The 25,843-nt window shown below is 44.4% G+C and overlaps 1 protein-coding gene across 2 annotated transcripts in view; it reads right to left on the bottom strand.

Annotated features, from left to right (window-relative positions):
* The window catches only part of LOC143962932 (pendrin-like), a 178,816-nt gene that overhangs the window by 114,932 nt on the left and 38,041 nt on the right, over positions 1-25,843 (bottom strand). Inside the window, exon 1 of one of the 2 annotated variants that reach the window (XM_077472431.1) lies at positions 22,183-22,338. The exons of the other annotated variant lie outside the window; for it this stretch is intronic. Coding sequence (XP_077328557.1) covers positions 22,183-22,245 — 63 coding nt within the window. The 5' untranslated portion in view covers positions 22,246-22,338. Of the gene's footprint in view, positions 1-22,182; positions 22,339-25,843 lie in introns of those variants that run through there. 2 annotated transcript variants of the gene reach the window in all.

Raw genomic sequence — 25,843 nt, 5'->3', positions numbered from 1 at the left:
TACAGGAACCTTTTTCTAAGTCGGAGCGACTTGAGTCGCTCCTATTAGAACGGTTCCATAGTACAGAACGGAGCGCGACTTGTCAGGCGACTAAGTCGCCTGACAAGTCGCGGTAGTGTGAACGGGCACTTAGGGTGTTTTGTTATTTATTATTTTATTTTTTAAAGGGGTAAGAGTTCATTATTTATTTTTGATAAACATGAAAAACAAATAGACACTACAGACCAATATGAGTTAACTACAAATTTATTGAGCAGTAGGCTCAGATGACGCAAGCATAATCACCCAAACTATCCCCATGAATCCTAACAACCACCTGAGTACCCCAAGAGACACCTCCCAGACGGGAACCTAGAACCACCCTTACCAAAAGGGAAAGAATACAGTCCCAGAGCGGAGCGGAGCCCACCCTCCCCTAAACAAAAACCTCCCCCCCCCCCCACACACCAAAGGACCCTAAACCACCACACCAAAACACAAAAAGGTAGCACTTGTAAATACCAAGTGCGGTGGTCCACCTTAAAACCACAAAGGGCGAATGAGACACCTGCGCTAGGTGGAACAGAAATGCATACCTATCCAGATGAGGCTATCAACATATAGCACATACCTACTAAACCAGTCAGTCACAAAGATCAGTCAATGGCAGGGAGAAATAGCCCTATGGCTGCATTAGGAGCTTAGATTTCAAAAGTCAGTATCCAGCTACTGTGCTGGTAACATACGGTGTATGAAAAGCCTTGCATATGACAGTCTAAAACTATAAGATGATCAGTGATGTTATGTGTGAGAGACCAGCTATTCAGCAGTTAAATCAGTATAAGGCCTGGTTCACACCTATGCATTTTTTAGCGCGTTTTGAGTTTTGCAGAAACACACTACAGTCCATTTAACATGGTTTCCTATGTATGTAGTTCACATCTGTGCATTTTATGGAAAGAGCCAGGGACTTTATTTCTGGTTCCATAGACTTCAATGGATGAAAAGCATATATTGAAAAAAAACGCACAATGCACCTGGAATGTGCAAACTGCAACAACCTGCATAGGTGTCAATCAGGCCTAAAGCATTACTGGGGAGCATACTGATAACAGAGTTTGGAGGGCTAACATAGGAGAGTGATACAACAGGGAGTTTTCCAACAACAACCAGGTAATCTCAACCTGTCAGTAGTACCGTCAGTAAACACTCAATCCCACTTGTAGATGTCATAAGTACTCACAGTCCTCTGTTAATGCTCCCCCCCAGGTGAGTAATGTCAGCTCTGCTGTTCCCAAAGAACACGGCTTTCCTTTATATAATAGAATCCTGCCAGGATTCACTTGCTGTGCGCTGATCGATTGTTCCGGTCATGTATCACTGGTCTGTCAAATCTTCTGTGTATGACTGAGTCATGCCAGATTCCAGATACTCCACTGATATGCGCCATGCGCTGTTCAGCTGATCCAATCCTAGGTGGCTGGTTCAATACACAGTCAGCTGATTAAGCCACAATGGAAATGCTTGAGGGGATGGTTTGGGTAATTATGCTTGTATCATCTGAGCCTAGTGCTCAATAAATTTGTAGTTGACTCATATTGGTGTGTAGTGTCTATTTGTTTTTTATTTTTCATGTTTATCAGTAGTTATCCCTAGACAACACCCCCCTTACTTATAAGGTGAGTACTACTCTTTTATATCAGTGGGAAATACATTCTTTTTTTTGGTATTAATTATATATTTATTTATTGTTACTTAGTATTAAATTTATTGAATTTATTTATTTGTGTATTTAGTCATTACTATTCGTATAATAATATTAAATAAACTAAGACATAAAATAATAATAAATAATCCTAACCAAACCCCTTAACCTAACAAGAAACATTATAATAAATGAATAAATAATAAAATAAGAAATAAAAGCAAATGGAAAAACTAAAAAAGCTGAAATACCTATCAACAAATGATGCAACAGATAATAGTTTTCTCTATTGGCTAATGAAAAAAACACCAATGCCCAAAAACGCTGCATACAAATGCGCAAAAAAAGTCTGACAAAACACGTGAAAAAAACCTCGGAAAATCGCTCAAAGACGCTCAGGTGTGAATGCAGCCTAAGTCTAGGAGGTGGGAAAATAACTTTTATTTACTTGATCCTTCACTCCCCCAGCAGACAGCATGATCCCAAGCTCTGGCAGTGGGGGAGGTTGTTGACCCTGCATGGACTAGTTTAGCAGAGTGGAGGATCAGGTAGCAATCATGGGTTTCAGGAAAGAAAGCCACTCGATTTCCCCATCAACACAGTCAGTGTTGATGGGGGAATCCCACCCGCAGCTCTATTGTGTTCTGTTGGTGCAGAGCCTTCCCCCAAAATCTAACAGGCTGGTTGTGCTGAAGTCAAGTGATAGATTGGCTTCAGTACAACCATCCTGCATATAGATGGATTGATGGATAGACGGCCAGTCCTTGCTAAACCAGCTGAGATTCGATCCATCTATGACCAGCTTTAATCTACTTTTCCAAATCCCCAAACCCAAACAAGCAGTTAAACCATGAGGTGTGGACACAGCCCCACTGCAATGGAGAATTTGCATGCTTCTTGGAGTTTAGCTTTAAAGCGGAGTTCTACCCAAAAGTGGAACTTCTGCTTATTTGCATCCTCTCTCCCTCCGGTGCCACATTTGGCACATTTCGGAGGGGGGGGGAACAGGACCTGTTTTTTTTTTACAGGTCCCTGTCCCCACTTCTGGGAGATGTTGCCATCCCTCTAAAGTTCTGCCCCCCTCCTCCTTCCTCCACCCCTGGACCAATTAGAAAACGCAGCGCGTTTCGTGCATGCGCAGTAGGGAACCAGCTGTGAAGCTGAAAAGGCTTCACTACCGGTTTCCCCTAGCTGAGATGACAGTGGCGGCACCCAACGGCAGATTCCGAAAATAGGCTGGCGTGTCAACATCGTGGGCTCCCTGGACAGGTAAGTGTCCATATATTAAAAGCCAGCAGCTATAGTATTTGTAGCTGCAAACTCCCTGCACCCTGCCCTACAATCCGGTGCCCATATCTCCAGCGGAGCTATGTCCTGGTGGGAAAAAGACACACCAATGGAGGCAGACCATGTAGGGCAAGATGGCGCCGCTCCCTGCGCTCTGCCAAGGAGGTGGCTATGAAGCCGTTTTCCAAGCCTGGGACCAAAGATAATCCTCCTAAAATCGCGTCCCTAATCCTGGACCAGGCAGGGCAGGATGAGATAGATATCCCAGGGGCAGCTTGGTGGGAGGATCCCACAGTGAGTACACAGGCACCTCTCCCTGCAGCTATGAGCACAGTTAGCCCAGCAGAGCCTGTCACAGAACCTACACTGCGGGACATTGTCTGCAGTTACCTTCTGCAATACTGCCATTACTGCTCTGACTACTGAAATTAAGGGAATTAAACTGAAGATTAACTGAGCCAGACATGATATGCAGAAGCTGCATGACTGTACCAAAGCATTGGAGGGGAAGATGAGCAATGTGGAAGATAAGGTGGTACTAAGGGAATTACATCACGTGCAGTATCACTCCTCTGGCAACACTGCCTGTTTAGAAGACATAGAGAACAGACTCAGACAAAACAATGTGAGAGCAGTGGGGATATCGGAGAAAGCAGAAGGGAAATATCCGATAGCTTTCATAGAAAACTGGCTTACTAATAGCTTTGGTGACAAATCCTTCTCAAAAATGTTTGCAGTTCAGAGGGCTCACAGAGTCCCTGCTAAGCCGCCCAGACCTGGTGAACCTCCACATCCATTTCTCTTTAACCTGCTCAACTTAAAGACAGAGATGCAGTATTACACCAAGCCAGAAACAAAGGAGACCTCATGAAAATTCAATGTAAGAATATCCTTTTATATCGATTTTTCAGCTGAAGTGCAGCGCCGGAGGGCTAAATTGACTGAGGTGAAAAAGTGCCTCGGAAAGTATGGCGTTACCTATGCAATGCTTTACCAAGCCAAACTTTGTGTCGAAACTAATGATGAGACTCACTTTTTTGAAAAGCCTGCAACTGCCTCTGCCTGGCTGGACAGAGTGGAACACTCTTTGACGAGAGCAACCAACTGGTGTATATTATTTGGTCTGTGTTAGGGATGCACCGAAATTTCGGCCGCCGAAACATATTGGCCGAAAATGCGGCGGAGGCGGAGTATTTCTCATACACAGCATATGCATACCACAAATTACACTCCAAAACACATTCTGCTATTACTCCAGAGTATGGCGATATCACATGTGTGAAAATTTTACACAGTGTGGGCACATACAGAGGCCCAACATGCAGGGAGCACCATTAGGTGTTCTGGAGTACCCAGGCCAATTCTGACATTTCTCTCCTACATGTAAAAATCATCATTTATTTGCAAGAAAATTACATAGAACCCCAAAACATTATATATGTTTTTTTTTAGCAAAGACCATAAAGAAAACAATGGCGGTCATTGCAACTTTTTATCTCGCACGGTATTTGCGCAGCAATTTTTCGAACACTTTTTTTTGGGAAAAAAAAACAGTAAAGTTAGCCCAATGTTTTTGCATAATGTGAAAAATGAAGTTACGCTGAGTAAATAGATACCCAACATGTACACCCTTCAAAATTGCACACACTCATGGAATGGCGCCAAACTTCGCTACTTAAAAATCCCCATAGGCAACACTTTAAAAATGTTTACTGGTTACATGTTTTGAGTTACAGAGGTCTAGGGCCAAAATGATTGCTCCCACTCTAACATTCGCAGCGATCCCTCATGTGTGTGATTTAAACACTGTTTTCATATGTGGGCAAGACTTATGTATGCATTCACTTCTGCATGTGAGCACATGGGGACAGGGGCACTTTAAAAAAAAATACTAATAATTATTGTTCATTTTACTGTCTTTATTTTAGTTTGACAAATTTTTTGATCCCTTTTATTCCTATTACAAGGAATTTAAACATCCCGTGTAATAGGAATATGGCAGGACAGGTCCTCTTTACTAGTGATGGCCGAACGGTTCGCCCGGCGGTCGTTTCGCGGCGAATTTCCGACATTCGCGGTCCGCACGTTCGAACGCCTTTTTCCGTCGTTCGCCGCGGCGGACTTACGTGTTTAATGTATACAAGAACTTTAACCTTTGGTGACACGTTTATCATGTGATACAGGACAGCCAATTGAGACATGACAGCACATGGACACTTGTACATTCCCCCTAACCTATAAATACACCCGATCCGGTGGCCATTTTACATTCTTTCTTCTGTTAAGATAGGGACAGGTTCCTGTGTGGAGTAGGGAGAGATAAACCACTAGCTATTTGGTACACAAAAGTTCTTTTCAGGACTGGTATAGGTGTTAGGTGTTGATAGGTTTGCTGTGCTGCTGATTCTTGCAGCAGCCTGAGTGTCTTTTGTTAGTTTAGAGAAAGGGAAAGGACGGTGTATGCTACAGGGACAGCCAGATTAGTCTTTCATCATCATCATCATCATCATCATCATTAGCTGTTACTATCAAGGTCCACAAAAGAGCTGTTCCAGTAACCACTAATCGTTCTCTTTTTTTGCCAATTTGTATAGGGACAGGAAGGAAGCAGTGTTGTCAGGCAGTGAGGGTAATTTTAAAGACTTGCTGTTATTATTAGTTCCACAAAGGTTCTTTTCAGGACTGGTATCAGTGGTACAGTAATAGGCTTGTACATGTATAATATTCTTTCTTCCAAATATAGAAAGGATATTATACTTGACTGCTGCCCTTCTGCTGCAGTCTGCTAAACATTCACAACTCACTTGTTCCACAAAAGTTCTTATAAGGACTGGTAACTTGGTATAGGGTGCTACGGTACATAGGCTTGAGTGCGGTACAGTCTGCTGTTCTGTAAGGACCGCTATCGGTCCACAATAGATAGGGTTGACGTGCACCACTGCTGACCGCTGCCCTATACTGCAGCAGTCCTTCAGCGGTATAGGGACTGACGTACAGTCTGCTAAACACTAATACACAACCTGCTTGGTCCACAAAAGTTCTTATAAGGACTGGTAACTTGGTATAGGGTGCTACGGTACATAGGCTTGAGTGCGGTACAGTCTGCTGTTCTGTAAGGACCGCTATCGGTCCACAATAGATAGGGTTGACGTGCACCACTGCTGACCGCTGCCCTATACTGCAGCAGTCCTTCAGCGGTATAGGGACTGACGTACAGTCTGCTAAACACTAATACACAACCTGCTTGGTCCACAAAAGTTCTTATAAGGACTGGTAACTTGGTATAGGGTGCTACGGTACATAGGCTTGAGTGCGGTACAGTCTGCTGTTCTGTAAGGACCGCTATCGGTCCACAATAGATAGGGTTGACGTGCACCACTGCTGACCGCTCACCTATACTGCAGCAGTCCTTCAGCGGTATAGGGACTGACGTACAGTCTGCTAATCACTAACACACAACCTGCTTGTTCCACAAAAGTTCTTATAAGGACTGGTAACTTGGTATAGGGTGCTACGGTACATAGGCTTGAGTGCGGTACAGTCTGCTGTTCTGTAAGGACCGCTATCGGTCCACAATAGATAGGGTTGACGTGCACCACTGCTGACCGCTGCCCTATACTGCAGCAGTCCTTCAGCGGTATAGGGACTGACGTACAGTCTGCTAAACACTAATACACAACCTGCTTGGTCCACAAAAGTTCTTATAAGGACTGGTAACTTGGTATAGGGTGCTACGGTACATAGGCTTGAGTGCGGTACAGTCTGCTGTTCTGTAAGGACCGCTATCGGTCCACAATAGATAGGGTTGACGTGCACCACTGCTGACCGCTCACCTATACTGCAGCAGTCCTTCAGCGGTATAGGGACTGACGTACAGTCTGCTAATCACTAACACACAACCTGCTTGTTCCACAAAAGTTCTTATAAGGACTGGTAACTTGGTATAGGGTGCTACGGTACATAGGCTTGAGTGCGGTACAGTCTGCTGTTCTGTAAGGACCGCTATCGGTCCACAATAGATAGGGTTGACGTGCACCACTGCTGACCGCTCACCTATACTGCAGCAGTCCTTCAGCGGTATAGGGACTGACGTACAGTCTGCTAATCACTAACACACAACCTGCTTGTTCCACAAAAGTTCTTATAAGGACTGGTAACTTGGTATAGGGTGCTACGGTACATAGGCTTGAGTGCGGTACAGTCTGCTGTTCTGTAAGGACCGCTATCGGTCCACAATAGATAGGGTTGACGTGCACCACTGCTGACCGCTGCCCTATACTGCAGCAGTCCTTCAGCGGTATAGGGACTGACGTACAGTCTGCTAAACACTAATACACAACCTGCTTGGTCCACAAAAGTTCTTATAAGGACTGGTAACTTGGTATAGGGTGCTACGGTACATAGGCTTGAGTGCGGTACAGTCTGCTGTTCTGTAAGGACCGCTATCGGTCCACAATAGATAGGGTTGACGTGCACCACTGCTGACCGCTCACCTATACTGCAGCAGTCCTTCAGCGGTATAGGGACTGACGTACAGTCTGCTAATCACTAACACACAACCTGCTTGTTCCACAAAAGTTCTTATAAGGACTGGTAACTTGGTATAGGGTGCTACGGTACATAGGCTTGAGTGCGGTACAGTCTGCTGTTCTGTAAGGACCGCTATCGGTCCACAATAGATAGGGTTGACGTGCACCACTGCTGACCGCTCACCTATACTGCAGCAGTCCTTCAGCGGTATAGGGACTGACGTACAGTCTGCTAATCACTAACACACAACCTGCTTGTTCCACAAAAGTTCTTATAAGGACTGGTAACTTGGTATAGGGTGCTACGGTACATAGGCTTGAGTGCGGTACAGTCTGCTGTTCTGTAAGGACCGCTATCGGTCCACAATAGATAGGGTTGACGTGCACCACTGCTGACCGCTGCCCTATACTGCAGCAGTCCTTCAGCGGTATAGGGACTGACGTACAGTCTGCTAAACACTAATACACAACCTGCTTGGTCCACAAAAGTTCTTATAAGGACTGGTAACTTGGTATAGGGTGCTACGGTACATAGGCTTGAGTGCGGTACAGTCTGCTGTTCTGTAAGGACCGCTATAGGTCCACAATAGATAGGGTTGACGTGCACCACTGCTGACCGCTCACCTATACTGCAGCAGTCCTTCAGCGGTATAGGGACTAAGAGTTTTGTCACAGGGTCATTTAAAAAATGACATGCAGAGGAAGAGGCAGGCCCTTCCGCAGGGGTGGTAGGGGTAGGGCAGGAGCAACAGGCTTGAGCCAAAGTGGGAAGTTGCAGAAGGTGCGTTCAATTACTTTAAAGGATGCACCAGACTTGGTTGAGTGGCTCGCTCAGCCTTACTCTTCTGCACCCTCCTCATCCTCTCGATCTGCACCCTCTTCTTCACTCTCTGCTATGTGCACCCCCAAAGACACTACCACCAACAACACGACCACCACCACCACCACCACATACCTTCCGCTTGAGTCACTGGAATTATTTTCCGATCCATATCAAGAGGACATTTCTGATGCGCAGCCACTCTTGGTATTGGATCAGGAAGAGGAGGTAGCAACAAGCGCTACTCAGCAGTCTGACGCCAGTACCCAGATCAGCCCAAGGAGGAGGTTGGTCCCCGGTGTTGCTGCCTACTCCGAGATCTCTACTTATAGCGGTGGGGAAGGTGACGTTGATGATGACGTGTCTAGTGATGTCACGTGGGTGCCCACAAGAGAGGAAGAGGAGGGGAGTTCAGAGGGAGATATGGACCAGCAGATAGGGAGGAGAAGCAGCAATGACTTACATTGCACAGCAGGGACAAAGCAGACTGCAAATGTATCAGGAGCGAGTCATCGACCATGTACGGTCACATCTGGCGCTCCCAGGACACCGGCACATGGCTCCGCAGTGTGGGCTTTTTTTAACGTGTCCGCTGCTGACAATAGCGTTGCCATCTGCAATCTTTGCAGTCAACGCGTTAGTCGCGGTAAGCCCAATACTCACCTAGGGACGACCGCCTTAAGAAGGCACATGAGCAGCCATCACCGAGCCCAGTGGGAGCAACGGAACACACAAAGCCACACTGCAGGCTCTCACCGTCCAGCCTCGTCTTCTACTTCTCCTTCTCCTCTCTCCTCACAATTGTCCTCCACTCCACCTTCCATCACGCCAAGCTCACATTTTTCTGCAAAAAGGCAGGCTTCCGTGGGCCTAATGTTTGAGCGTAAAAAAATGATGATGCCGGATAACCCTCTTGCCCAACGGTTGGCGGCTGGCTTGTCAGAACTCATAGCCCGCCAACTACTGCCATATAAACTGGTGGACTCGGAGGCCTTTCGCAAATTTGTGGCCATTGGAACACCACAATGGAAGGTCCCAGGAAGGAAGTATTTCTCAGAGAAGGGCATCCCAGAGCTATATGGCCATGTTCAGCGGCAAGTGAATGTATCTCTGGCACACAGTGTCGGTGCCAAGATACATCTGACCACAGACACGTGGTCTAGCAAACACGGGCAGGGAAGGTATATCAGTTTTACTGCCCACTGGGTGAACCTTCTGACGGCCGTCAAGCATGTAACCCGTGGCACCCGTGTAGATTTGGTTTTACCGCCACGGATTGCATGCAGGCCTGACTCTTCTTCTCCTCCTCCTACTCCATCCTCCTCCCTCTCCTCCTCAGCTGCCTCCTCCTTTTCCGCTGCTAGCGTCTCTTCCACTGCACCGCCCAAGCTCCCCAGAACCTATTCCACATGCCAGGTGAGACGTTGCCATGCCGTGCTGCGTCTGTTGTGCCTGGAAGCAAAGAGCCACACTGGCCCGGCACTCCTTTCAGCTTTGCGTTCACAGGCAGATGAGTGGCTAACACCGCTCAATTTGACAGTTGGTAAAGTGGTGTGTGACAACGGTGCCAATCTGCTTAGCGCATTGAAACAGGGCAAAATCACGCACGTGCCGTGCATGGCACACGTCTTAAACTTGGTCGTGCAGCGATTCCTTGTCAAATACCCTGGGGTCCAGGACATCTTGCGGCAGGCAAGGAAAATCTCGGCCCATTTCAGAAGATCTTACACGGCCATGGCTCGCCTTGCTGACATTCAGCGGCGACACCATCTGCCGGTCAGACGTCTTATTTGCGATTGCCCGACGCGATGGAACTCAACCTTCTATATGCTTGATAGGCTGCTCCAGCAGAAACGTGCAGTTAACGTCTACCTGTATGAACTCTGCGAAAGAAACGGTTCTGGGGAGCTGGGTTTTTTTTCACCGCGCCAGTGGCTGCTCATGCGCGACACATGCAGACTTCTGCGGCCATTTGAGGAGATCACCAAACTGGTCAGTCGCAGCCATGGCGCCATCAGTGACATGGTACCTTATGCCTTCTTTCTGGAGCGTGCATTGCGTCGTGTCATTGATCAGGCTGTGGAGGAGCAGGAGCGGGAAGATGAGGAAGTCGCAATGCTGGATGAATTCCCAGGGGGGGCTACTCTATCTGAGACAAGTCAACAACAGGAGTCTGATGAGGAGTCAGAGGAGGATGGTGCCGGGGCGGATGAGCAGGAGCAAGAAGAGCATGCTTTAAACCTTTCTGGGATCCCTGTTGTGCGAGGATGGGGAGAGGAGAATGAAGAGGACGACATTATCCTGGATGATGAGCAGGAGCCAGGCCACCACACCGCTTCCACTTTAGTGCAAATGGGGGCCTTCATGCTCCAGTGTTTTAATAGGGACCCCCGTATAAAAAGCATGAGGGTCAAGGACCAGTACTGGGTGGCAACGTACTTAGACCCCCGGTACAAACACAAAATGGCGGAAATGTTACCGCCGTCGCAGAGGGCTGTCAGAATGCAGCACTTCCAGGCCTTGCTTCGAGAAATGCTGCATTCTGCTTTTGCGTGCGCTGGCAGAGGAGCAATTCCCACTCCCAGAGAAGGATTTGCGGGTACCAATCCAACAGCGCCTGCAAGAAGAGGCCGGTTTGAAGATGTGTTGGTGACTTCGGATATGAGGTCATTCTTTCAGCCGACCCATCGACAGGTGTCATCCGGATCCAGCATCAGGGAACGCCTAGACCGTCAGGTGTCCGACTACATTGGGTTAACGGCCGATGTGGACGCTCTGAGGAGTGATGAACCCCTAGACTACTGGGTGGGCAGGCTTGACCTCTGGCCAGAGCTTGCCCAATTTGCAATCGAACTGTTGGCTTGCCCCTCATCCAGTGTCCTGTCCGAAAGGACGTTCAGCGCAGCAGGGGGGATTGTGACCGATAAGCGTACTCGCCTAGCTCACCACAGTGTTAACTACCTCACATTTCTAAAAATGAATGAGGCATGGATCTCGGAGGAATTCAACACATGTGACCAGTAGACCATGTATATGTCTATAAACTATTTTTTTAATCAAGCACACAGACCTTCTTAATTCATTTGGCTCACTTCCTTGACCCAAAAAAGCACACCGTACTATATGCCCCTACCCTCCTCTTTGAAGAGGTTGAGCGGTGTCATATTTCTACTGGGGCTGCTTATGATATCCCTGTGCTGTGCTGACTTCCTCCTGGGGGTTCTTATTATGAAGGGATCACACTATCCCTGTGCTGTGCTGACTTCCTCCTGGGGGTTCTTATTATGAGGGGATCACACCATCCCTGTGCTGTGCTGACTTCCTCCTGGGGCTGCTTACGGTGCTGCTGTCAGTGCTGTATGTCACGGTGCTGCTGTCAGCGCTGTATGTCACGGTGCTGCTGTCAGCGCTGTATGTCACGGTGCTGCTGTCAGCGCTGTATGTCACGGTGCTGCTGTCAGCGCTGTATGTCACGGTGCTGCTGTCAGCGCTGTATGTCACGGTGCTGCTGTCAGCGCTGTATGTCACGGTGCTGCTGTCAGCGCTGTATGTCACGGTGCTGCTGTCAGCGCTGTATGTCACGGTGCTGCTGTCAGCGCTGTATGTCACGGTGCTGCTGTCAGCGCTGTATGTCACGGTGCTGCTGTCAGTGCTCTGTATTACGGTGCTGCTGTCAGATGCCTCTATCACGGTGCATGTGTCATTCCGGTATGTCACGCTGCTGGTGATCATCTCCTGCACCCTCTTCTTTGCCTACCCTGGTCCCTGACCTTCCCTCTCCTCCATTGCCTTCATTAGCTCCATAGTCCTGAATTGTTAGAACAATTTCCCAAATAAAATAAAAATGCTTGTAGTTATCGATCCCAAATTCACCTCATACATGTATTATGTCATTGTCCAGATGGTGGGACTACGTTTTACCCCCTAATAATTACCACGTGGCCGCAAATTCGACATGAAGGTTTGCAAAGTTCGCCTCCCATTGAAGTCAATGGGGCCCGCGGCGAACGTTCGGTTTCGCGAACGTTTGGGTCCGTTCGCATTTCGCGTTCGCGAAACGTCCCGTCGGAAGTTCGTCCATCACTACTCTTTACAGTGAGATATAGGGTCAATGCGACCCCATATCTCACCTCTAGAATGAAAAGCCTGAAATAAAAAAAAAATAAAAAACGTTTCTGGCTTGGATCGTAGCGGTGAGTCAGTAGAAGCACCGGAGGGTGGCGGAAGGGGGGGTTGTCCCCTCTCGCCTCCCGTAAGAACGTTCAAGCAGCAGAACAGCCGCTATGATCATTCTTATGGTGTAGGGAATCGCCGGCTGAAAAAGCTGATATCTGAATGATGCCTGTAGCTGCAGGCATCATTCAGATATCCCCGCACAAAGCCAAGGATGTCATATGGCGGCCAGGCGGGAAGTGGTTAAAATGCTTTTTTTTTTTTTAACACAAAGTTGTCCATTTATACAATATTTCTAATACATAGAATGTAAATACCAAACATGACGTCCCAAAATAGATTCTCCTACTCCTCCTGAGTAAGGGAATACCACATGTGTGAGACTTCCACAGCATGAAAGAAAAGAAAGAATAGACTTTGGAAAGTTAATCCTTTTTGGTTCACATTGTTCCCAACAATGGACCCCATCACTAAGGCGATCACAGAGTTTCTTCATGTTAACCAAGGTACATCCAACCCCACATTTGTGTGGGGTGCCCTCAAGGCTCATATTTAACTTATCATTAGACAGATCTCTGGCATCAAAACTAAAACCAAGGAATGGGAAAACATTCTTCTGTATAAAGCCAGCGAGGCAGAAGCCCAATATGTACAGGATCCCACAGTAGACACAGAGCGCAGATGGCTAGAGGCCCAGACCCTGTATCAACAGGTCTCTCTCAATGTAGCTGAAAATAAGAGATTCTTTATTAAACAAAACTACTTTAATGAAGGGGAAAATGCGGGACATCTCCTAGCAGTGATAGCAAAAGCACAGCAAGGCAATACCCATATAGACGCCATACAGACCCCACTTGGGGACACAGTCATTGAACAGGCTCACATTGCCTCGGTGTTCACGTATTTCTTTAAAAATGTATATACATCTAAAGTGAATCCAACTGAGGAGGCACTTTCCCAATTCCTGGACCAATGCCTTATACCAAAGGCTACGGGACAAGAAATCGAAATGTTGAATGCTCCAATCAAAATGGATGAACTTCCACTGGCTGTGTCACAAAAGGCAAAACAGTAAGGCCCCTGGTACTGATGGGCTATGTCTAGAAACCTATAAACAGTATAGCGAAACCCTAACGCCAGGCCTGTTAGAAACACTTAAGGAGTCATTCAGAACTGGCTTTATCCCAGCACGATCTATATCAGGAGGCTCTTCCTGAATAGTCAACTTCCAATAGAGAACCCCGGAAATAATAGAGCAATTCTCTCCCTTGACGCTGCCAAAGCTTTGACAGCGTGGAGTGGAAGTATTTCTGGGCAGTACTGACTAGATTTGGACTGGGGGAAGGGTTTATATCCTTAATCAAACTCCTATACGCAGCACCAACAGCAAGGATCAGAATAAAGGACGCCCTATCAGAGGCCTTTCTACTATTTCGAGGTACTAGACAGGGGTGTCCATTGTCACACCTGCTCTTTGCCTTATTGGAGCATTGGAGCCTTTAGCGACTATGATAAGAACATCCCCTGATATAGTGGGTTTTAGATGGGGACACAGGGAAGATAAAATATCACTATATGCCGATGACACCTTATTATATTTAGGGGATACGGCTGATTCGTTAACTGCTGGCATGCGGCTCATTGAGTTGTTTGGTGAGTTCTCAGGTTTCACCATTAATTGGCACAAATTGGTGCTCCTTCAGCTGGATGAGCTGCCTGATAATGTGTACTGGATACAGGCAGTCATGTCCTTTAGGTATTTAGGAATAGTAGTGACAAAAGACCCTAAGGATTATATAACCCTTAATCTGAAACTATTACTACAAAAATTTCAAAATAAAAAATAAATAAAAATGTATAACCTGGTGTAAATTGCACACCGATCTGGCAGAATAGATTTTACACTGGGATAGCCAAACTTAGTGGTCATGCACAGTAGGAGGCTGCAGGGGTTAAATATCTGTACCAAATTTTTGATAAGACAGGCCTGAAATCTTATGGTAAACTGAGAGAGGAATTTCCATTATTAGGGAATTTCCACTACCAGTATATCCAGCTGAGCCATGCAGTTAGATGTCAGAGCAATTATTTGTCCCTACGTCTGGTGGAATCATCTTTTTTGGAAAATGTATATGAGGAAACGGAAATAAAAGGGTATTATCTCTAGAACCTATACACAACTGTTGACTCATATACAGGTACCTGATCTTCTGCCTTGCAGGGAGAAGTGGGAAAGAGACATTGGCCCTACTGATGGAGAACAATGGGAGCAAATACTAAAAACTAGTGTCAGTGTCTGCGGCACAAAAGCTATCACACCTGTTTATTTTACATAGCCTGCATATGACCCCGGTAAAATTGCACCAATGGGGAAGAAGAGACTCCCCCATATGCCCTAAGTGTCAGGTTCACTCGGGAGACCTCATACATACGCTGTGGAAATGCCCCAAACTCGTTATATATTGAAATAACGTTGTCATGAACACTATCTATCAGGTTCAGCTGTCTGTGGATCCCTTGGTGTGCTTGCTGGGAGGTCTGGACAAGGACGACTTGTACTCCACACCTGTATAAATTGCTCTTATTAGACTACTTTATTTGGCCAGAAAGCTTATAGCAAGGTATTGCTTGTCTACCCAGATTCCGTCGAGCAAGCAATGGATCCAAACAGTTAATAGCTATTCTTTTCACAAATAAGAATGTTGTTATCATAGAAAATCACCTAAGAAATTCAAAAAAATATGGCAATGTTGGTTGGGTGCCCCAGAAGTAGCTCCTCCACAACTGGTCCTCACCAGACTACAATGTAATAGCCCCGTGAAGATGTGCTTACAGTTTAAAGAAGCATGCAATGGTTGACACACACTATGGCGAGATGCAGTGGGCAAGCTGCTTTTGTAGTAGACATAATATAGTTATAGGATCTTATATTGGGAGAAGAGTACACTGGTATTGTTAGGGTGAAATGTTTTTTTTCTTTTCTTTTTTCCCCTTTTTGAAGTTTCTGCAAAAGGCAACATGGAAGATGTACTGTGAATTTATATAAGATACAGTATAAAGATAAAATAAATACTCCCTCTATATGTAAAGCTATTTGTTTTTTGTATGGCCTGTATATTTAAATATCTGTATTGGAAGCGCCTTTTGTTTTTGTCACAATAAAAGACTCATGATTTTTTTTTTTTAAATCCTCTCCGTAAAGAATTTTGCAGAACTGTCAATTATAAAAGTGTCTGAAATAAGGATTGTTTGATTGCTATTCATCAATTTATCAGATTCAATGCAGCAGAAGACAACAAGCTGGAAATGACAGTTTGGATCTGATAGGATGATATGGATAAATATAGAAAAATGTTTCTAAACCATTTTTCAATCAAGGCACCATTTACAATTATGGACAATCTCAAGGCACTTGAGGTCTTGAGGCGCACCATTCTAAAATGTAAAAACTATTTTGATAGTTTGACATATTGCAGCAACATCGACACACGTAAGACACATTAAAAGGTGATTTATTCTTCCAAAGCAAATACACTTTTGCAAACTGGTACCGACTAGTATTCCAATGTTTCTCTTCTCCCTCGGTTTTTCTCCATCACTTAGCTAATGAGACCCCAAAGCTGATAGAGAGAGGCAAGGGAGAATCAAACAAGGATGATATGTAGGCAACTGACATCCTCCTTATCAACTGATGATGTGATTGGTCATTAGGAGGTTGGCAGCTAGAAGGTTGTAATGGTGTACAATGAAAACCTGTGGTTTTGTGTAACTAAAAGGCAGGTTTCATCCACTCAACAGATTGTATACAATTATGAGCAATTTCTAGGCATTTTGCAAATGCATTCCTGAAGAAACCTCAAGGCACCCTGGTTAAAAAAGCTGATATGGAGATCCCTACATTCTGTAAGGGATCTCTACTTCATGCATGGTTAGATATGGGAGTATAGGCAATCACAATGACCAATCATTGTCACATCTGATATCAGTCCTAAAAACACACACAAAAGAAAGGACAAGATAGCTCTAAAGCCTTGTACACACGCTCGGAGAATCCGTCGGAATGTGTCCTATCGGACCATGTCGTCGGATAATCCGACTGTGTGTGGTATGCATCGGACTGATTCCGTCCGAATCTCCGTCGGACCCAATTTTCCAACATGTTGGAAATATTTTCCGACCAACTGGGCCGGTCGGACCTAATCAGATCAAATTCCTACATCAAAGCTATTGGCTACTAGCCTGAATGTAGTCCCATCGTAACGAAATTACGCCATCACGTTCTGAAAGATCGGATTTTTCGCCAACTTTGTCCGACCGTGTGTATGCAACAGTTTCGGACAAGATCCGACGGACAAAATCCGACGGGCAGAATCCATCGGATTTGGTTGTGGAAATCTCCGACTGTGTGTACAGGGGCTAATCCTGATGAAACAATATAACTACACTGCACACTATACAGCACAGTCCCATCATCATAAGGCTATTGCCTTAGAATTGCAAATCATTAAAATAAATGAGAGCACATGCAGATGCATTCTGTAGAACAGCACCATGCTCAGTATGCAGTACATTTGGCTTTATGGTAATTATAGGATGCGCCCCCCCCCCCCAGCTTACTATCTTGATGAGACATTTACAGTATTTGCTCAATACGTGGCAACTGATTTTAAGAGAAATAAATTATATAGAGACTGCTGTACCAGCAAAAATAAACAATAACATTACTAACTGTGGAACGCAGCTGCTAACATTTGAAATGTGTTCCCACACCTATGAAAATGAATATACCAATACGTATAAAACGTGTAGGGGTTAGCAAAGGGCAGACATGGACCAAAAGTGACGTAGGAGGGAGTGAGTCCCGATACCTCTTGGTTTTGTGCAAGTTTTAAAATTGGAAGTGTTATTCTTTTAATATACTACACAATGGGAGGATTTTTGTTGACTCTTTCTTAACATGAGTATGGCCGCATAAGCAACCTAGAGTTTTACATACACTGTATATATTGTACATTCACATCAGTCCCTGCTCTTGAAGAGCTTACAATCTAAAGGTCCCTAACTTACATACTAGGGCCAATTTAAACAGAAGCCAATTAACCTATCAGCATGTCTTTGGCATGTGGGAGGAAAGTGGCATACCCTCAGGAAACCCACACAGGCACATGGAGAACATACAGACTCTAGGCAGGTTGTTCTGTGGTTTGGATTGAACCATCGTCCCTAGTGCTGCTAGGCAGAAGTGCTAACCACTTAGCCACTGGTGGCACTGGTCACTAGAAAAAACAGAGAGGGCGAATCTCCCTAACGGGCACAGTTAGCAACTGAAGCCAGACAGGGATTCAAACCCTCTCCACTCTATCCTCTATACTCTTAAAAAAAAGTTTTGTCTTTTGTTATACTTTTAAGAAGAAACTTTAGTCCAAAAGCTCCTGTTTAATACTATGGTCATGAAGCATAAATATTTGGTGACATTTATGTTGCTCAGAAATTCTCTCCTCCCACTTGAGCAGTATAATCAACATTTGGAGCATCGGTTCAATTCCAGAGTATGAATTCCCATTGCTTGGATGATATATCCTGTCATCAGACAGACTGCAAAGTATAGAGAAGACTGAAGGTAGAGAGGAAAATGTATCTGTATGAATGACACATTAGTATAAACATTGTTTCAAATCTTCTCTTTATTATTTTTATAATAATCATAAAACATACATATCCATTTACAACATCATCATACAACGTCATACATAAAACCCAAACATTTTACTCTTCATTTAATATAAAAAAAATAAAAAAAATAAAAAAAACACACAATCCCCCTTTTCTCTCTCCCTTCCCTCCTCCTCTCCCTCCCCTAGTATAAACATTGTAACATAAAAATGTATTTTACTGCTTTAATTCAGCAGACATTATTTAAATTCTTAGGGCTAGGTGAAAAGCAGAAGCAGTGTCAGGTTCAAGCCAAAGGCCTTACTAGGAAAACAGAAATTAAGGTTTATTAGAGAGCAAAGTCACGAGAACTGGAAGCAGAAAGGTTGTTGGGGTCAGAGACAGGCATGAAATATCTGCAGCCTAATCTCAACAGAGTTCACATAAAGATAAAGAAAACAAACATTGCATGCAAGATCTCTCCACCTGTACATCTGACATCAAATATGTCTACAGATGTTGGCAGACTTTATTACATAGATATATGGGCACACACTCCTAGAATCACCTACAAAGCCTGGGCCGAGTGTCTGTACCAGTGCTTGTGTCCCTGGACGCAGAAAAGAACTTTGGTAACAGTAGTTCCTAGATGTGCAAAACACTTCCAGATCAAGATAACTGGGCTGAAGTTCCCCAGTAACCTGATGCTGGTAAAGATCATGATGAAGGTACAGGTCCTGGTAAAGATGCTGGTGAAATCCTTGTGAAGGTAAAGATCCTGGTAAAGATGCTGGTGAAATCCTTGTGAAGGTAAAGATCCTGGTAAAGATGCTGGTGAAATCCTTGTGAAGGTAAAGATCCTGGTAAAGATGCTGGTGAAAGTGAAGATCCTGGTGAAATCCTTGTGAAGGTAAAGATCCTGGTAAAGATTCTGGTGAAGGTGACGATCCTGGTAAAATCCTGGCAAAAAAAAAAAAAAAAAAAAGATGCTGGTGAAGGTGAAGATTCTAGTAAAATCCTGGTGTAGATCCTGGTGAAGATCCAAGTAAAGATGGTGGTGAAGGTGAAGATCCTGGTAAAATGCTGGTGAAGGTGCTGATCCTAGTAAAGATGCTGGTGAAAATCCTGGTAAAGATGCTGGTGAATTTGACAATCTTAGTAAAGATGTTGGTGAAGGTGGTGCTCCTGATGAAATCCTGGTGAAAGTGAGAATCCTGTTAAAGATGTTATTGAAGATCCTGGTGAAGGTGCGAATCCTGGTGAAGATGCTGGTAAAAGTGAGGATCCTGGTAAAGATGCTGGTGAATTTGACGATCTTAGTAAAGCTGTTGGTGAAGGTGGTGCTCCTGATGAAATCCTGGTGAAAGTGAGAATCTTGTTAAAGATGTTATTGAAGATCCTGGTGAAGGTGAGAATCCTGGTGAAGATGGTGGTAAAAGTCAGGATCCTGGAAAAGATGTTGGTGAAGGTGTAAATCCTGGCAAAGATCCTGGTGAAGATGAATATCTGGGTAAAGATGGTGTTTAAGGTGAAGATCCTGGTGAAGGTGAGGAATCCTGGAAAATATGCTGGTGAAGGTGAAGATCCTGGTAAAGATGCTGGTAAAGGTGTAGATGCTGGTCTAGGGGTTTCTTTTTTGATTCAAGCCTCCCAGTCACACTATCTGCATTCAGAGTAGTTGTGAAGGCTCTGTATTGCCATGCGCATAAAAGGTTCAATGTGCTTATATACACACACACACAGTTGTGCTCATAAGTTTACATACCCTGCCAGAATTTATGATTTCTTGGCCATTTTTCAGAGAATATGAATGATAACACAAAAACTTTTTTCTTTCATTCATAGTTAGTGTTTGGCTGAAACCATTTATTATCAATCAACTGTGTTTATTCTTTAAATCATAATGACAACAGAAACTACCCAAATGACCCTGATCAAAAGTTTACATACCCCCAGTTCTTAATACTGTGTATTGCCCCCTTTAACATCAATGACAGTTTGAAGTCATTTGTGGATGAGGCTGTTTATCTTGTCAGATGGTAAAGCTGCCCATTCCTCTTGGCAAAAAGCCTCCAGTTCCTGTAAATTCTTGGGCTGTCTTGCATGAACTGCACATTTAAGATCTCCCCAGAGTGGCTCAATGATATTGAGGTCAGGCGACTGAGATGGCCACTCAGGAACCTTCACTTTATTCTGCTCTACCCAATGACTTGGCCTTGTGTTTTGGATCATTGTCATATTTTCTTGTGCCTTTGTAGCTCACACATCCACAAAACATCAGCGATCCCCCTCCGTGTTTCACAGTAGGAATGGTGTACCTTTCATCATAGACCTTGTTGACTCCTCTCCAAATGTAGCGTTTATGGTTGTGGCCAAAAAGCTCAATTTTGATCTCATCACTGATGAGATCAAAAATGACTTTGTGCCAGAAGGTTTGAGGCTTGTCTTTGTGCTCTTCGGTGTATTGTAAGAGGGATAATTTGTGGGATTTGTGTAATAATGGCTTTCTTCTAGTGACTTGACCATGCAGCCCATCCTTCTTCAAGTGCCTCCTTATTGTGCATCTTGAAACAGCCACACCACATGTTTTCAGAGAGTCCTGTATTTCACCTGAAGTTATTTGTGGGTTTTTCTTTGCATCCCAAACAATTTTCCTGGCAGTTGTTGCTGATATTTTAGTTGGTCTACCTGACTGTGGTTTGGTTTAAACAGAACCCCTCATTTTCCACTTTTTGATTAGAGTTTGAACACTGCTGATTGGCATTCTCAATTCCTTGGATATCTTTTTATATCCCTTTTACTGTTTTATACAGTTTATACAGGAAATCATAAATTCTGCCAGGGTATGTAAACTTATGAGCACAACTGTGTGTGTATGTGTATATATATATATATATATATATATATATATATATATATATATATATATATATATATATATATATTTATTTATTATTTTTTTATTTTTTTTCTTCATTTTGATTTTATTTTTGAAAATTTTTATATTAAATAACAACAAAACGAAGACGACGCAAAACAAGAAAAATAAAAGATATTATATATATATATATATATATATATATATATATATATATATACACATATACACACACACATACATATACATACATTTATTTATATTATATCTTTTTTTTTTCTTGTTTTGTGTTGTCTTCCTTTTGTTTGTAACTTGATATAAACATTTTCAAAAGTACAATCAAAATGAAAAAAAAAAAAATTGTGTATATATATATATATATATATATATATATATATATATATATATATATATATATTATATTTATATTTATATATATTTATTTATTTTATACAGTTTATTTGATTTTTTTTCCATTTTGATCTTATTTTTGAAAATGTTTATATGAAATTACAAGACAACGCAAAACAAGAAGAAGACAACGCAATGTGTGTATATATATATGTGTGTGTGTGTGTGTGTGTGTGTATCTTTTTTTTATTCTTGTTTTGCGTTGTCTTCCTTTTGTTTGTAATTTGATATAAAAAATTTCAAAAATTAAATAATAAAAAATAATAATAATAAATAAATAACATTATATATATATACACACACCCACACATTTTATCATCCAATCAACAAACTAAATATTGTATTGGCTTCATATAAATCTAGCAGGACTGGAGCAGACAGAATTAGGTGCAGTTGTTCATGCCATCCAATCTGCTTCTGTCTTCTACATGTTCAGTTGAGCTTTGAAAATAAATGGCTGGCAGTGGCATGGTTGCCATGCTGCTATTCGGATAAATCCCCCTCCGTGTATTCAGGGGCATCACACACATATATGGGTTCTCATGCTTGCCCCCGGACTACCTATCGAATGAGGTAAGTGATGTGGGAGCACCAATCAGCGTGCAATCTCAGTGTTGTCGCCATATATGTCGCCATATATGACCATGCTGACTATATGAGTGGAGGAGATGTGTATAATGATTGTTGCCTGGAGACTGAACCTCAGCATCTCCAATTGATATGACAATAGGAGGGAGAATCCTCTTACCTGGTACTGGTCTCCCCCGGCGCTGTCCCTCTCATGTGGTGGCACCTGCCATTCTGCAGTCATGCCTCCAGCGTCTGGGGGTCACTGATAGAGCTCCGAAGTCCTACTCCTCCCCCCAACCGGCATTTTACAATACTGGAGAAGGCAGCCTCTCTGCGATGACATTTGTCTGACGTCATCGGCCCGCCCCTCTCATTATCGATACTCGGGAGCCCGTCCTTCTCATTATCGATACCCGAGAGCCCGCCCCTCTAGCCGGCTTCTTGTATGTACAGTGCGGGGTGAGATGGACTCGTGCTGGGCAGGGGGCTCTCCATTAAAGAGGATCGCTTGTACTCAGCTCCATTCACCGGATGAGATCGGGAGGATACAGGACACCCAGTCACCTCTATGCAGAGCTCTGGAGGGAGAGAACGATCGATGATCAACAAAACTCGTGTATAAGGGGCTCCTTCCAATTTATATCTACTTGCCTAAAAGGGGGCGGGGTCACAATGACACCCAGCTGCAGCCTATAAGTGTGCAGCACTCTGATCTTACTGTACATAATGTATACATCACCCCCACCTATTCAAAATCAAATGTAAAATCCCTAAAACATGGCCATCTATAATGTGATAAAATTATGTATTATTGAAAAGACACGACCGTCTCATCAATCAATTTCATGCATAATCAATCAATTTCATCTGATCAGTCTGCACAGAAAATCCAGCCATAAGAAAAGTAGATAGATCAATACCATTGTTAATTATATTGCACTTCAAATAATCTTTTCATACAATTCTGATTATTAAAAACGATTTATTTATTACTTTGTAGGACTCTCCTCTGTGTGCTAGATGTTAGAGTAGGTACATTTAGTGGCTCTGAGCTATGAATCTGGGTCAGGGTTTCATTGACTCAGGGCTGGATGACTCATACTAGAAGCCTCTCTGGTGCCTCCCCCTGGTCTCTGGGACATTGGAGAGTGCTCTAGATATACAGTAGTGGGTGGAGTTTATGAGGAGCTGCTTGGAATATTGGCCAATACCCAGTAAAGGGTCGGCAGGGGGCAGGCCACCTCATAAAAAGGCATACGTCATGCCAGAGGGGGAGCTGGGTGGACGATTGGGTGCTGAGGAGGCTATTGGTGGCCCTCAGGGGTACCCACTAGTCTGGAGAGGGTGACCTTGGACCGGGACTCAGGTGCTGGAAGAATTCTGTTAAAAAACACGGAGGGGGGCGTGGCCGGCCGTGAGGGAAGATGGCTGCTTAACTCTCCTGCTCCGTCTGAACGCAGCCTTTATTCAGCTCTGCAGGGTTCTCTTCTGTTTTTTAGCGATCTGGAGCATGGGGACTGCCTCCAGAACATCCTCAACCTCACGTTCAAGATCTCCCAGGGGAAACCAAGGCCTCACTGAACAGCGGATACCGGAGATATTCCGGACCAACAGATCTAATATGGCGACTTCAGCACAAGTCTCCTCACGCCAGGGAAATGAAATCATTCTGGCACCGACAACCGCACAGCGCTCAGTCAGACCCCCAGTCAGCTCTCCTCTCAACAGCCCCCTCCTCAGCTACAAACATCCCAACAACCTACCTTGCAAGATCTCCGTGCTGTTGCCTCCGATATAAAGGACACGCTTTCCGCGGCTATCTCAGATCTGAGGCAGGAGTTACAGGCCATAGCGGGCAGAGTGAGAGATGTGGAGCAGAAATCTGCCCAGCAACAGTCTTCCATCAGAAAACTGACAAGCACAACGGAGACCCACAGCCTACAGCTACGGGAAATTCAAAGACATGTGGAAGACCTCGATAACCGCGGTCGAAGACATAACCTTAGGGTGAGAGGTCTCCCTGAAAGCGTCGATAATCAACAGCTAAGCGCCACGGTATCCGCCATTTTCAATCGCTTACTAGATAGATCTGATTCGGTCCCCATTGAAATGGAAAGGATACACAGAGCACTGAAGCCGCGGGGTAGAGAGTCAGACCCCCCGTGAGATATTATCTGCTTCTTAAACGACTACAAACTAAAAGAAGACATACTACGTCAGGCCAGGATTAAAGGACCAGCAGCATAGGCCACAAGATCTCCATCTATCAAGACCTATCTGCCATTACACTATGACATAGGAGAGACTTACGCAAGCAAAGTACTGCAAGCAAAAGGAATTCCATATCGGTGGAAATTCCCTTTTGCACTGTCCGCATCGCATCAGGGCAGAACGGCCATACTCCGCTCACCAGAGGACTTAGACACGTTTTGCTATACTCTGGATATACCATTCACAGCAGTACCTAACTGGTACGCAGAATTCAAACGAATTGGAGCGCCCTCTCAGCCATTCTACGATGACCAAATGGATGTACAACCTACCCACTTTCGACGTCAAAGCTCTCCTTCTACCAACAGATCAGGATCGCATCGGGGGGTTCACAAACCGCTACGCTCAGCCCGACAACCGCTCCATGGCCGCGGCGAGCACGCAGGGATCGCTAGCTCAAATCCATCCTGTCACTAGGATCCATTTCTTTCTCTACACTGTGCTTCTAATTCCTCGTTCATGGTTCTACTTTCAGTTTACTCTGTTATCCGCTAACTGCAGTAATCCACTGTAAGACTGATTTTCCGGGCGCACCTAAACCAGAGCTTCTTATCCTATGTGAAGAACAACTCCTAAATGGATCAGACAGCTTCCACATAACGCCTGATCACGTGCGAGACGATTGGCCCGCACTCTGAAGACTCATCTGCGATGGGTACCTATGAGAGATTACCACGGTCCACTGGGTTAAATTTGGTCAGACAACCCAAGACTAGACCCTTTTTTTTTTTTTTGGGACCTGCTTAAGGCCTGATAGTTACTTATTTGGTTACGCATTGTTTGAAATATTCTGGGGTTTGCAGATGTATGGCAACGTAATCGGCTCATTATACTATCCTCCCCCTCTGCAAAGGCAATGTCTCAATCGATATTGTACACGCTGTACAGGACGCCGTGGCTGGGTCCTGGAAGGACGCTATATTTCCCCTCTATTTGGTTTGTGGTCTCTTTAAGGGAAAAAAATTGATTAACCCACCTGTTAAGGAAGTGTCTTTAAAAACAAGACAGGAAGTGGTAGATGGGTGTGGAGGAGTGGAGAAGACATGGTGGATGGTGGATGGTGTTTGTTTTGGGATGCAGCAACTGAAGTGGACAGCAGTGTCCTGTTTGGAAGGCTCCTGGCAGGGGAAGCTACCTGCCATCAAGATCAAGCACTGTTTTGATAGAGACAGCTATTCTGGACTTTGCAAGTCGGTGAGACTACAAACCTTTTCCTTTTGTTTTTGGCTGCTGTAAAGCTGTTTAAGTTTAATAAACCCTTTGTTGTGTGAAAAGCCTGTGTCCTGCGATCTACCTGGTCCCCCGAACATTACAAGTGGTGCTCGAATGCGGGCAGGACAAAGTAACAGGCGTTTTAATTGCTATTTTTTTTTTCATTGGATTTAAACTGACATTTAAAGGGACAGTACAGTGAATTTATGTCCTGGGTTAAAGCTGCACAACTGTTGAAAGCTGAAACAATGGAGGAGCTAATTAAACAGCTGTCCTTGGCTAATATGCAAGCGCAGACTCGCCATGAGGAAGCTAATCAGCGCTTAGCAGCCCAGAAAGCGACCCTACAAGGGGTT

Source organism: Lithobates pipiens, unplaced genomic scaffold (genome assembly GCF_037356315.1).
Source record: "Lithobates pipiens isolate NorthernLeopardFrog02 unplaced genomic scaffold, aLitPip1_a1.2 Scaffold_8, whole genome shotgun sequence".
NCBI classification, from domain to species: domain Eukaryota; kingdom Metazoa; phylum Chordata; class Amphibia; order Anura; family Ranidae; genus Lithobates; species Lithobates pipiens.
Note: the sequence above shows the minus strand (reverse complement) of the source record. Positions and strands in the feature narration are given on the sequence as shown.